This window comes from Sinocyclocheilus anshuiensis, unplaced genomic scaffold (assembly GCF_001515605.1).
Source record: "Sinocyclocheilus anshuiensis isolate Anshui unplaced genomic scaffold, SAMN03320099.WGS_v1.1 scaffold394, whole genome shotgun sequence".
NCBI lineage: Eukaryota > Metazoa > Chordata > Actinopteri > Cypriniformes > Cyprinidae > Sinocyclocheilus > Sinocyclocheilus anshuiensis.
The window spans coordinates 442,847-457,540 of record NW_015542343.1 but is presented as its reverse complement, the minus strand read 5'-3'; the positions used below and the strand labels follow the sequence as shown (position 1 = coordinate 457,540).

Genomic DNA, 14,694 nt, shown 5'->3' with positions numbered 1-14,694 from the left:
AAATGCAACTGTGTGCGCATTACCAGATATGGCTTATTTTGGATCTACGCATTGCATAGCTTGCACCGGGACATTACATAGACACTGCTACCATGGTAAGGAAGTGCACATTAATGAGCTATTATTTCTCTTTCCTATGGTCATTCATTGTGTATGATTATATAATTGATTTTTAAAGAGATGAGCTTGGTTGCAAGTTTATGGCTTTTATAGTCTTTTGCATACGCCGTTCATGGTTACAAAGACAAATGCATGTCATGCACATAAAAATGCATTGCTTTAATCATTTTGGTATAGATCACCAAAATTATTATAAATATTTTTTGATTTGCAATAAAAATTGCTCAGTTTCACTTAAAACTAGATGCCTTACTCTTAGACTTTTGCATATGCTGTTCATGGTTACAAAGACAATTGCATGTCATCCACAAAAGAATGCATTATTTTAACAAGCTAAAAAATATTTTGTCACAATTTGTCTTATTGCTCAGTGCCGTATAACAGCTCTGTGTTTCATATCCAACAGGTGATAAAATTAGACCGCTGGCTCATTATGACATTGAAGATCACACTAACCCTTTGTCAAATGGACACGGCAAATCCAAAGAACCAACCCTGTGATATATATGACAATGTAACCGCAATGACGGTTGTGGTTGACTGCCATGGACGTGGACTCCAACTGGTGCCAAAGTTCTTACCAAACACAACCTCCCTTGATCTGTCCGAGAACAAGATCAAGAACATAACAGCAGAAAAATTCCAAGACCTGGCAAATCTGACCAGTCTAAATCTGAACTGGTTGAATAATAATCATGAGGTTCTTGTTGGCGCCGGGGTGTTTTCGAATATGACCAAGCTACGTACACTGGAGCTCAACGGGGTCGGACTAAAGGACGTACCAAAAGATATTCCAAAGAATCTGCAAGAACTAAAGCTGGTTGAGAACAAGATCACCCGGTTAAACTCAACATCCTTCAGGCATGTGCAAAATCTGTCACTCATTTACCTTTCGAGAAACTGCTACTACTGGAATCCTTGCTCGAGTTATCACATAGAAGATGGAAGTTTTTCTGTCCTGACCAAATTGAAACACCTTACTTTGTCTTTTAACAACTTAACTCAAGTCCCCAAAGGATTACCTGTCTCATTGATGAAACTTGAGCTTGCTTCAAACAGAATATCGTACGTCGGAGAGCATGATTTCCGAGTACTCGACAATCTGATAAGTCTAAATATCCAAGGGAACTGTCCACGGTGTCATAATGCTCCATATCCATGCATTCTGTGTAAAAATGTTTCCATTGAAATTCATCCACGAGCCTTTGCCGGCCTCGGAAACCTGCGGATTCTGCACCTTGCTGGAAATTCGATCGAAAAAATCGATCCTACTTGGTTCGCAAACATCTCAAAGCTTGAGGAACTCTACCTGTCGTTTAATTTCTTGTTCAATGCTGTTCAAAATAATGTTTTCTTGAATAATCTGCCACTGCTGACAAAACTCGATCTCTCGTTTAACTACGCTCTCAAGGCTTACCCCCCCACAGTTAAAATATCGCCCAGCTTTGCAAACTTGACCTCGCTGAGGACGCTGCACCTTCGTGGATTGGTTTTTCAAGAAATCCAAGAAGACACCTTCAGCTCTCTGTTTGGTTTACAAAATCTGTCGGTGTTGGACGTAGGAATAAACTTCATTGTCCGTGCAAAAGCGGAAATATTTGAAAAATTTCAACATGTGAAACTAATCTATCTTTCGGAAAACAGACTTTACCCGGAGTTGCGTAAAGGTGCGGGCGTTGGTTTAAAATCTTCATCCATCATGCCCTCGATGTCAGAACCTTATCCTAAAGGCAATTCTTTCATCATTCCAAAAGATCTTGTAAAACCAGAGTGCTCCGCCGCCGGTCGCGTGTTGGATCTCAGCCGAAATAACCTGTTCTTAATTACTCCTGAACAGTTTCAGCCATACGGGAATATATCTTGCCTCAATCTCTCAGGAAATGGCTTTGCCACGGCTCCGAATGGATCTGAATTCACATCGCTCCCAGACCTCAAATATCTGGACTTGTCCTCCAACAGAATTGACCTGGCATACGATTACGCTTTCCGAGAGTTACAGAGTCTTGAGGTGCTAGATCTTAGTGACAACTCCCATTACTTCACTGTGGAAGGTGTGACCCTCAATTTGAACTTTCTCAAACATTTGCCCTCTTTGAAAGTGTTAAATATGAGCTCCAATAGCATCCGTACGTTAACCACCAAAACCATGTCAAGCAAGTCTCTTCAAGAGCTGCAATTCCAGCACAATAGCCTCGGCAGGATGTGGAGGCTGAAAGACAGAACCTACGATAGGCTGTTCGAAGACTTGACCAATCTGACCTATCTTGACATATCCTATAACTACATTGAGAAGATCCCTTTCAGGATTCATAAAAATCTTCCCAAAAGCATTCAAAGGTTGCGATTAAGCCACAATCACCTGACAAACGTTAGTTGGGAAATGTTGAGACAATTCCCTCATCTCCGAGAGCTCATTTTAAGTTACAACAACATCCTTAAAATATCTAGTAACTTGTCGAGCGATGTTCCTTCTTTAGAGTTCCTTGATCTGCGGCACAACCGAATATCCCAGCTTTCCAGTGGATTCCTCCAGGGAGCGGTAAACCTAGAGAGGCTTGATCTCAGTCGCAACCACCTCATAACCATCAACCAGTCTACGTTTCCATCTGAAACCGAGATTTACCTAAAGATGCTGTGGCTCAGCGGCAACCCTTTCCACTGCACATGCAACCTGCTTGAATTCGTTCTGTGGATTCGCAAGACTGACGTGAAGATCCCCAGATTGGTGACTGCAGTGACGTGTGCCATGCCTGAAGAGAGGAAAGGTGAAGCAGTGATAGAATTTAAAATTACAGAATGCATTGATGACCAGTTGGCATTTCTGGCATACTTCTTCTCCACTTTTTGCATTATATGCACCACTTTCGTGGCCGTCGCAATGCACCTTTTCTACTGGGACGTTTCCTACTTATTCTACTATGTGAAAGCCAGATTTACTGGGTATCAGCAACTGAGCTCTGACAGCTGCATCTATGACGCCTTCATCACCTACGACACCAAGGACACACAGGTGGCGTCACCTTTATTTATTTTGCATTTACACAATACAGATAGTATCAGAGCACAGTAATAAACAGGAAAACAACAGAATCAATGATGCAAATTTCATTAAATATGAGACGTATTTTAATGTTGCTTTAAACCCAACTAACATTAAATGTTCTCAAAACATTCTGGCAAGGTTATAAGCAAACATTCTTCCAGTAACATTGATAGAATGTTCATTCAAAGTCATCTGGTCTTTAATAATGTTCTCAAAATGTTAGTACAAAAATGTTATTTATACATTGTTCATGGAATGTTTTTCCTGAAACTTTTGTCTAACATATTTGAAATGTTATTATTGTTTCAGAACGACCAGAAGACATTCAAAAGTAATGTTCTCATAATGTTTGCGAAATGATAAAATGAAATGTTCCCTTATCGTTAACATAACCAAAACAAAAAGGCATATTAAGAAAGAAAGAAAGAAAACTGGGTATTTTGAATGTTTAGAGAACATTCAGCTATAACATTTTCATTACTTAATGGTAACAGTAGCAAAATGTTAGAATATTGGAAAAAAAATTGTTAGCTGGGAATCTGCTCTAAAAATACAATAACAGGAAATATTCTCAGAATGCTCTGGCAAGGCTCTCTCAAATTTATGAACAAATGTTCTTCCAGTAATGTTAACATAATGTTCGTTCACAGTTATCTGGTTATTAATAATGTTCTCAAAACCTTAGCACAAAAACATTGTTTATATTGTACATTGTTAATGGAACTTTTTTTGAAAAGTTTTAGTTGGATGTTTTGTCTGTTTTTTTTTTTTTTACTTTACTAACTGCTTTTCAAAATGTTCAACATTCAAAAAGTAACATTCTCATAATGTTTGTAAAGTAATACAATGGAATGTTTCTTTAATGTTCACATAACTCAAAAAAACTAAAAACTAAAACTAGATGTTTTGAACGTTCAGAGCACATCCAGGAATAAGGTTTTCATAACTTTCTTGGATGCAAAACGTTCTTAAAACATATTTTTTGAGAAAAGCTCTAAAAAGACAATCTCAGCTAACAAGAAATGTTCTTAGAATGTTCTGGCAAGGTTCTCTCAAAGTTATGAACAAAATTTCTTCCAGTAATGTTAATATAACATTTGTTCACAGTTATCTGGTCTTAAATAATGTTCTCAAAATGTTATTTCAAAAACATTATTTGTTCAATGTTTTTTTTTATTTTTTAAACGTATAAGTTGGACATTCATCTAATGATTTTTAAATGCTACTAACATTCAAAAGTTGCTAATTTAATAATATTAGCAAAAACCAATCATTTTTTTTTTTTAAACATTTAAAATCTGGACACTTTGAACATTCAGAAATAATATTTTCATAATGGTAATGTTATTGAAACATTCCTAGAACATTTTTAAATGTTCTTATAATGTTCATTCACGGTTATCTGGGTCTTTTTCGTGGAATGTTTTAGTTGGTTGTTCATCTAATGTTTTTTGTTTTTTAAACTTTACTATTTACTACTTTTCAAAATGAATGACATTCAAAAAGTAGCGTTCCAATATTGTTTTTTAAAATTATACAGTGGAACATTCCCTTAATGTTTTTGCTAACCTTTGCACAAACAAGAAAAACGTTTTTGAAATAATTCAAAAAATGTCTGAGAACATTCAGAAATAACTTTGTTTTAGAACATTTTTTGTTAGCTGGGTGTCATTATTCAGCTCAGTGTTGATTCAGGTCAGTTCAATAAGTATGTCAAGTTCATCAATCATAAAACGAGTCCAGTCCAACTATGAGCATCTCTACAGAAGACAACAGTGTCGTTATTCAGCCAGATTCAGTTCAGTGTTGATTCAGTTCAGTTCAATGAGTGTGGATGTTGCAGGTGTCTGACTGGGTGCTCAATCACCTGCGAGTGCAGCTGGAGGAACAAGGCGAGCGATTCCTGCCCATTTGCCTGGAGGAACGGGACTGGATTCCCGGTTCTCCGGTTCTGGACAGTCTGACGCAGAGCATCCAGCACAGCCGCAAAACCGTCTTTGTCCTGACCGAGCGCTACGTGAACAGCGGCTCCTTTAAGCTGGCCATCTTCCTGGCGCACCAGAGGCTTCTGGAGGATAACGAGGACGTGATCGTGCTGCTGCTCCTGGAGCCCGTGTTGCAGCACTCGCACTTTCTGAGGCTGCGCAGACGGCTCTGCGGGCGCAGCATTCTCGAGTGGCCGCATTCACCGTCCGCCGAAGCCTGGTTCTGGCAGTCGCTGCGCAACGCCATACGAGTCGACAACCAGGCCATTTACAGCGACCTCTACAGCAGATATTTCACCACTAAGTAGGAGGAGCGATGCATAAAACTGGGTTGAGCTAGAAACAAAATTAATACCATGTTAGTTACAGAAACAGAGCCCTGTGGCAATTTGTGTACTGCATAGATTCAGTTCACGCAGTAGAAAGCATGAATCTCGATGGAATGATTATTTTATTATTCTAGATTCTGTAGCCTATAAAGTGAAAACAAAGAACAAAAGTAAACAAACGTGCATCAGAAAAGTTTTTTTTGTGTGCACTTTTAATCTAAAATAATACTAATAAATTGTTTTCCAAAATCCATGGTTGCTTAAGTTATAGGGAAAAAAAAGTACAATTCACAGACTGGGAGCTAAAAAGTAATATTCAGAGAAAAAAAATATATTTTAAGAGGTTTTTGAAAGAAAATCTCACTTGTAAAATTGTAATGCAATCTGTTGATTTAACATTCAATCCAAACTTTTTATTTTTGCACACAAACACATAGGAAGATGTGAAGGAGCATTTAACAAGGAGCATCTATTTTCCTAATTTTCTTGTTAGTCTTTTTTTTTTTTATTATTGTAAAATTTAGAAATTTCAAATGGAAAGGAGCTGGACTCGCATGATCAATCCTTCAGTTGGTCATTCATTTTAATTAGTTGTATTTTTTTACTTATATTTTTATATATGGATACTTTTTTGTTAATCTAAAACACAAACTAGCCTGTAAAATCTTATGAAATCAAATTATTAAAACAAAAGTCCGTTACAAACGTCATAATTTCCCTTTGCACAAACAAGCAAGAGCAACAAGCAGCACCCGTTTTCATATTTTTCATCATAAAATGATGAAAAAGCTCAGGAAATGTTCATGTTAGTTATTTTTTATTGTAAAATTGATCGCTGGGCTGTACTATCATGACTACAAGATTAATCCTTTACCCTCACTAATGTTTTAATTAGTTTGTTGTATTTTGACTTTCTGACAACGAGCATCTGTTTCATATTTTTCTTCAAAAAATGATGCAAAAAAGGCTGGAAATTTCCAGTCATTTGTGTTTTTATAGCAAAATGTATGCATTTGAAATTGAAAGTGAAAAGGAGCAGTACTAGTATACAAGAAGAATCCTTCACTCGGTCATTAATATTTTATTTAGTCTGTTGTATTTTAATTTACAGCCTACTTGTTTTCATTTTTTAAGGTAGAATATCATCTTGAACAATGTATATTAAAACAAATAATTTAAAAAATCCAATTCAAACTTCATTGTTTCTCTTTGCAAACACACACTCAATAAAAGAGATGCAAAGAAACATTTAACAAGCAGCATCTGTTTCCTATTTTCATCATAGCATGATGAAAAAGCACAGCAAATTTTGCAGGGAACTGCTCAAATGTCTCTAAATAGTCTGCTAGCAGCTAACAGGAACTGATCACACACACTTCCTGTTACGGTCTAGATCAGCTTTCCTCCCATGCCAGCTAAAATACGGTTTATTTTATGCATGTCTGGTGCATTTAACACAAAACAATATACTTCATTCATTCATTTAGAGCCTCAAGAGTCTTTAGCCTTGTAAGCGTTTTGCGGTATTTCCAACAAAATAATCAATTTACAGCTCAATTTGTGCTGTATCTGGTCTTGTTGAACTGACTTTATTGGGTAAATATCCAAAAAAAAAAATTGATCATATATTTGTTTGTGATCTTTTTAAGAAACACGTTTCTTGCGTTTCCCCATGTCAAAATATGCATTATAGTAGAAGTATGCCATAAATGTTTGTACTTGAATTGTGTTCAGTAGAAAAATAAACATACGAACCTGTCCTGCGATTGTTCCGTTGAAAAAAATAACAATTATGATTATATGTTTATTTAAAGATGTTGTAGTTATATTCTAAATGTCCACCAGATGTCGCTGTCGCCCAACAGCAGCGTTGCTCTCAAGCGGGCGTTCACTTCAGTGCGTTTTCTCACTGCCTAAGTTCTCAAATACATGCATGCTTCCAATGTTTCTTAACTAAAACCTTTATTCTTATTATCTAGTTTGTTGGTTTAATATATATAGCGACTCCGCGAAGTAAGGATGCGTCTAAGGGGCCGGTGACGTCAGTCAGGTGATTTGCATAACTCTGCGCATAAATCCAGTGATTCTGCGCTTCTCCTCCCACTGCTGCATCCGCTGGAGAGTACGCCACTTCAACTACCACACACTCTGGTGAGCGCGACACTCGCTTTTTGCTCTTAGAATGCACGAATATATCGTTTTAGATTGTAGTCAATCCGAATGCATTTTATAAACTGGTTTCGCTCTTATGCATAATTGGCATCACACAGTATAAATGCATCCGTTTTACAATCACGATCAGGAAATGTGACAAAATTTAAATATCTTGTATGCAAAATGTGATTCTTAGGATATATCTGTCAGAGACAATAGATGAGGTTTCTTTGTTCGGGAATGATGAGCTTGATTAGTGTTTATTCAATGCGCCAAAATGGGAACTATTGCATAAATGTGAGTTGGAAATATGCTCAAATCGTTGCAAAAGCTCAAATTATTTTTTTACAGATAGAAATGTTGATATGAAGTGAAATGCGAGCGAGAATGAGCAGGAAAGGGCGGTGGTTACATTCCAAATACTCAAGACTGTGATGCAACACCAGCGTTTCCTTTGACCACAAGTCATTACAGCAAGACTTTTGTTCTTTTTGTTGCATTTATTTATTTGCTCTGGAATGCACATTACATTAGGATACCAAATACTACAGATTAGGGAAACAAAGGATTGGAAAAGCCCATATTGGCTGTGCACTAATATGAATATTAATGTTGCATGTGTCTGTATTAGTCATAAGGCCTTTTGTCTGCATGCATTTGTCTCTTTGTGTGTGTGTGTGATCATTAACAGCAAGCCATTTCCTGTCATTTGATTTCAGACCCTCTGCAAACATGTCTGACAAGCCAAATCTCGAGGAGGTGACCAGCTTTGACAAAACCAAGCTGAAGAAAACAGAAACTCAGGAGAAAAATCCTTTGCCGTCTAAAGAAAGTACGATTTCTCACACCTTTTTTGAGGCATGCACGTAAAACGTTGAAACCCGAGGCTAACCAATAACGCTCTGCTCTTGTCTTTCAGCCATCGAACAGGAGAAACAGGCGGATTCGTCATGAAAGTCGCTCGGCACACTTCTGTGCACTGTACATTCCACATTGCCTTCTTTTTCACGTCTTCTCGCTGTTTAACTTTTAACGGAAAAATATGACCTAAGTCGCATTGTGATTGGACAACCAAAAAAATGCAGACGTCCGTACAAGCCCTATGTTTCTGTGCCCACGTACTCCTCTTTTTGTAAACCGCACCACTGATATTCTCATGAAGTTTGCTGATATGGATGAGGAGGAGGCGGAGCCTGGCGTGAAGCTTCACCAGTTTCACTGCTTTGAAAAGTGGCGAGGGGGCGGGGCTAGGAGTTTGAGTGACACGTAACAGAGACTCGCTCTTGTAACATCTCTTGTGATCTTGGTTGACTTGCTCAAATGCTTTAAAGTCATGCAGTGTTTTTTTTTGTATGTTGACGTCTTGGAATGCACAATTATTTTGTTTTGTAATGCAAATAAAAATCTAATATTCAGATGGACATCTTTTTAAATGTTTGTTCTGTGCTTTTCGCTTTCAGCCGTGCCGGCTTGTTGTCGCTTGAAGGAATTCAACTAATTTGTTTGGCATTACTAGATGAGGATTTTTAAAAACAGATAAATAAATAGAAATAGTTATTTTTTGCTATTAAAAAAATTTATAAAAAATTCTAGCCTGTTATATATTTGAGTTCTGATCATGACTAGATAAATGTACATTAACTAAGAATATTTTACCTTTTTTTATTAATTGTGTGCTTTTAAATTGTACAATTTTTAAGTGTTATATCTACAAAGTACAGATCTTTTAGATGGCAAAACTGACTCAGTTATGATTCAAATGTATTTTAGGCCATTCATATACCCTAAAATAATTTCTAGACAGCTGAGCATGACCAGAGAAATGTACAATAACTAGGAATAATTGCCCTTTTTTTTGTGATTTCTAGATCTAAAAAAACACATGTACAATTTCCAGGTATTACTATGGGACGAATACAAGGAAAATTACACCACTTTTATTTTTAGATGACAAAGCGAACTAAATTGTACAGACCTTCATGTAAAATTAATTTTAGTCTTTAATTTAATCAAATTTTTTGCCAATTCTATATTTTAGAGCTGAGCGTGACCAGAAAAAAAAGTACATTAACTAAGAATACTTGCCTTTTAAAATTAATTATTTTGTGTTTTCCAGGCCTGGAAATTACAAATGTACAATTTTCAGGTTTTACATCTATGAAAAAAAAAAAAGATCTCTAACTTCTTTGTTTGTTTATTTCTGTAGAAATTCATCTACTCATAAAGTACAGCATTTTTAACTTTAGCAAAACAACCTTAGAGTTAGGTTCCAAAGACAATCTCAAACCCTTCCTGCAGCTCAAGTCTTATCGTTGTTCTGATTAAGTCTTTGTAGGATCTCTCGTCTGTTAAGTGAATGTTGGCCACTATTGACCCACATTGGCATGTTGTGACTTCATCTGACCCATAAAAGAGCCCCGGAGCGACTGTTTCAGCACATGCCAGGACTCGGTCAATAGTCGTCAAGGACAGACGCAATATCTGCTGAACTCTGGAACTGCTGATAATGGCCAGATCAGTACACAAACACTTCCATTATGTTTGGAGAGGTTTTCTGAAGATCATTGCACATTGTAAAAGATTGAGTGCAAAAACACTTCAATCTTGTATTTATTTACATTTAAGTAGCTAACTTTTTATAACTCGTTACCTGCCTACCTGAACTAAATAATTAGGTTCAACTCTTGAGGTTTGAATAATTAACATGAATTCTGATTTATATTTATAAGTGACTGTTGGGGTGAATTTCACAAAACTGACAAGAACAGGAACAAGAAAGGAATGAATCTGACTTAGAAGCTGTTTTTTAAAAACATTAAAGTTTGCATTGTGGCAATTAAGCACATTGTTTCTAGGATGTTTGTAGGTGTTGCTAGGGTTTTCTGGGTGGTTACTAGGGTGTTGCTATATGGTTGCCGAGTTATACTTAAGTGGTTTCTAGGATGTTTGTAGGCATTTCTAGGGTTTTTCTAGGTGGTTGCTAAGTTGTTCTGTGTGGTCCCTCCTTCAACATCACTCCATGGGATATTTTTAGAATTATTATTTTTTTTGTCAGTCAGCTAAAAATCTATTAATCAATTAATAATAATAATTTAAAGAACATTACAAATTTAAAAATGTTCTTATGACTGTTAACCCCATTTTTTGTTTTGCCAAAAACAAGAATTTGTTTCTAATGAATAATATATAATTTAAATACATAATTGAAAGTCACATTAGTTTGCACTGACGTGCAATTACATATTTAATTTAAAATATATAATTTTTTATACTGCCTTAAAATAATTGTATTACCGTGAGTCTAATAAGAATCATAACTGAGAATTATAAATTGCATTAATTGCGTTATAATAATGGGGATTTGATGCGAAGATGTGCTTAACTCTCATAATTAATGTTTTAGTTATTTTGTCTCAATTATATAAATAAAGGTCATAATGCAATCAAATTCTAACAGTCCTCAAAATAGCTTTTCTTTCCTTTTGCAAAATGTACTTTTAAGTCTATTTATCCATATTTTATACATATTAATTTCTATAATTTCAATTTTTCTTTTGATTTGGTATGAAATGTGAATTTTGACATTTTTAAAAGAGATTCCGTCTTTTAGTGATACACAGATTGAATTGTTTTTTAAATCAGATTACGTTGTATCATTAAGCTTGCAGTCGAGCTACCATTCACATTGAGCATAAAGTTGGAAGCAGACGGTAAATATTCCTGCAAGTCTGTTCAAGCAGCATTAGCTTCATTAAACCCTCATTTCAAGTGGATAAGCACTAATCTGGAGCTGTTAATGGTGTTGTAATCTGCCAGATGCAGAATTACCACATCTAATGTTCCTTCAGTTTGCCTTTGGACACTTTTACCTCCATCAGTAAAACACAAAAGAGTTGAACTACATCTAGCTAAGGCCTATTGAGTTTGTTCTGCATTAGTATGACATGAAAAAAGTGATAATATGATGGAAATACATAAATATCTTGTTGGACTCACCATCTAGGGGACTTTTCAGGTAGTTCTAAATGTTTATGGTTTATTTTTAGCTTGTGTTTATGATAACAGACACTGATTATAACTCTTGTACTTGCCCTTTTACGTTTATGATATCAACAAATAGGACTTTATGTGCTTCATAATACATAAAACAAAATCCTCTTTTATTTCTCTTCTTTTCTTTTTCCTTATCTCCCTTTTTAGGATTCTGTAGCCAAATTGCTATTGATAACATCTAGACGCTACCATTAAGTTGTTTAGTGATGATGTTTGCTTCTGTTTGTGGGATTTCAACATTATTTGCAACTTCCTGAAGCAAGATCCACCACTGGTCAACATTAAAATACTGGTTAGTTGGTCACTGTTCATTTTTAACGCTAATTCGCTGAGCAAACATCAGACACAACTGACTGGGAGAAACATACAGGTCTGAAGCATTACAGATGATGGTTATGCTATGGCTTGCACAATGTTTTAGGCCTTTTCTGTCAGCAGTTTCATTGTGATGAGGCTATCAGACATCTGCAGCTTTTTGACAGCATTGAAAGTATTTTTAGATGGCATATAGGGAACTAAGGAAGCCCCTTTCCGCCACTGAATAAAAAATAAAAGGGTATTTTCACTTATCTCACAATTCTGACTTTTTCCTCAGAATTGTGAGATATGAATTGTGAGATATGAAGTGAGATATTTTGGCCATTGCAGTGAAAAAATGATTTCATATAATACACAAAGAAGTGAAGAAATGCATGTGAACTCCAGCTGCTCTGATCTGATACTGCAGGACATTGGGAGTATAGTGTGAGTGTGGGCACATAATGAGAGCATGTATTGTTTTCATGTATTTATGAGATTGTGAACACTATTAAAGCTGCAGTGTGTCATTTCTGTGCCACCAAACAGAACTGTAAAGATACGCCCCAGACTCACACCACTGGCTAAGCTGACATTATACTGGGTTCAACATGCCGCTCAAATAAACAGTTTGTATTCCAGTTTGGTGCTGCTTGATTAAACACTTCACCTTTACCAGCAACAACAAATTACATTTCTACATTTTCTCTAGCTGCGCATAAAAACACTGCCACAAAACGTCAGTGTTTTTTGGGGGCTTTTATAAGTGGTTGAGATGTTCATTGGGGCATCTCTAGATGGTGGCTTGCAAGGTTTTTCTAGGTGGTTTCTAGGGTGTTGCTATGTGGTTGCTGGGGTATTGTATAGTAGATTGCTGCTAGGGTGTTTTTAGCCACTACTACAGTTTTCTAGGTGGTTTTTAGGGTGTTGCTATGCAGATGCTAGGGCTTTCTAGGTGGTTTCTATGATGTTTATTGGCATTGTTAGGGTTTTTTCTTGGTTGCTGGGGTATTGTATAGTAGATTGCAGCTAGGGCGTTTTTAGCCATTGCTACAGTTTTCTAGGTGGTTGTTAGGGTGTTGCTATGCAGTTGCTCGGGTTTTCTATGTGGTTTCTATGATGTTTATTGGCATTGTTAGGGTTTTTTTCTTGGTTGCTGGGGTATTGTATATTAGATTGCAGCTAGGGCGTTTTTAGCCACTGCTACAGTTTTCTAGGTGGTTGTTAGGGTGTTGTTATGCAGTTGCTCGGGTTTTCTAGGTCATTTCTAGGATGTTTGTAGGCATTGCAAGGTTTTATTTGGAGGTTTCTATTGCTACGCGGTTGCTGGGTAGATGGTTACTAGGGCATTTTAGGTGTTTTCTGGGTGGTTGCTAGGGTGTGATCATGTGGTTTTGGGGATATTCTAGGTAGTTTCTAGGATATTTGTAAGCGTTTCTGGGGTTAGGTGGTTGCTTGGGTGTTCTAAGCGGGACCTCTTTCAATGCGAGTCCACAAGATATTTTTAGACTTTTATTTTTTTCTTGTCAGGCAACTAATCAAGTGATATCTCACCTCTTTAATAATAATAATAATAATAACAATAATTTTTATTTTATTTTATTTCTGTATTTATTTATTTATGTATTATTATTTTTAAAGTGATATCGTCATCCACCATTATTTCTGTAGGTTTGTTCATGTTCACAGGACAGGTTTAAATATTGCTGTGTTTTCACACAGCTGGTAAACCAGTTCAAATAGACGATCTCTGACCTCCTGTAGTTCACTGCTGTTCTCATGATGTGTTTCTTCTCTACTGTTAGTAGTGCTGCAGATTTAAAGCATGTTAATCCACCTTTGAATTAAAATGCAATGCTTTTATAATCATTCAATCATCTGAGTGCCAGAGGCTCGACATATAGAAATATATTTATGCATTTAATTGTCAGCAAGTCTATAAAAATCATCCAAATTCTAGTGGTAAATGGTGAGGGCTCCCTCTCAGTGATTTTGAAGCTGATATAGATATGAACGCCTTTGCTTGGCAAAGAATGAATGTGTTCTTTCACACCAGCAGACGGTCCATAGAAATAGAGCTAACTGAAAGAAATGTGTGTGTTGGCGTTTAAGTGTGCTTGCATGTGCCAAAAACACTCAACAGTCACTGTTATTGTTCCTTACATACTCTAACTGTATTCAGTAAAATACATGTACTTGCCCTAAAAGAGAGGGGTTGCTGTATATAGTAGTTCTGTTATAAGTGATTTGTTCCAAAACCTAGTGAGCTGTCTACCTAGGGAACATTTCAGGCATCATAAGCGTATTCTCAACATATTCCAAAAGAGAACTGGCCACTTGTATGATATTCTCCATCAGTTAGGACGCTCCTTTGAAGGTAGCTCTCTATGTAGGCAGTAGTCAGCAAGGCAGCTCACTAGTTTTTATAAAGTGTGTGTGTGTGATTTTGAACAAATGTGTCAGCAGAGGAAAGCTAATGCCAGGCACGCTGAGCTGTGTGTGTGTGTGTGTGTGTGTTGTCAGGCACACTGAGCAGTGATTGTGAGCAGTTTTGGCCCGTGGCTGCTGAGCTGCCATCTGCCAGTGTTGTGACGGCTGCTGCTGTAAGAGCAGGCAGACGGACTCAGATAATACTGTGTTGAGCTCATCGCTGACTAAAGGTACGCTCACATTAGCAACATTTTTAGCGCAGTTTCGCTGCCAAAAAGGTCTA

At 36.7% G+C, this 14,694-nt stretch overlaps 1 protein-coding gene across 1 annotated transcript; it reads left to right on the top strand.

Annotated features, from left to right (window-relative positions):
• tlr8a (toll-like receptor 8a) lies at nucleotides 1-5,460 on the top strand. The gene is made up of 3 exons (XM_016489771.1): nucleotides 1-95; nucleotides 527-3,130; nucleotides 5,007-5,460. Exons 1-3 carry the CDS (start codon nucleotides 93-95, stop codon nucleotides 5,454-5,456), a joined length of 3,057 nt encoding a protein of 1,018 aa, XP_016345257.1. The 5' UTR covers nucleotides 1-92; the 3' UTR covers nucleotides 5,457-5,460.
• Nucleotides 5,461-14,694: the final 9,234 nt, after the last annotated feature.

Excerpts from the sequence above, each read along its gene's own strand:
- tlr8a (XM_016489771.1), top strand. Across the intron at positions 3,131-5,006 it reads ACGACACCAAGGACACACAG|GTGTCTGACTGGGTGCTCAA; the intron begins GTGGCGTCACCT and ends TGGATGTTGCAG.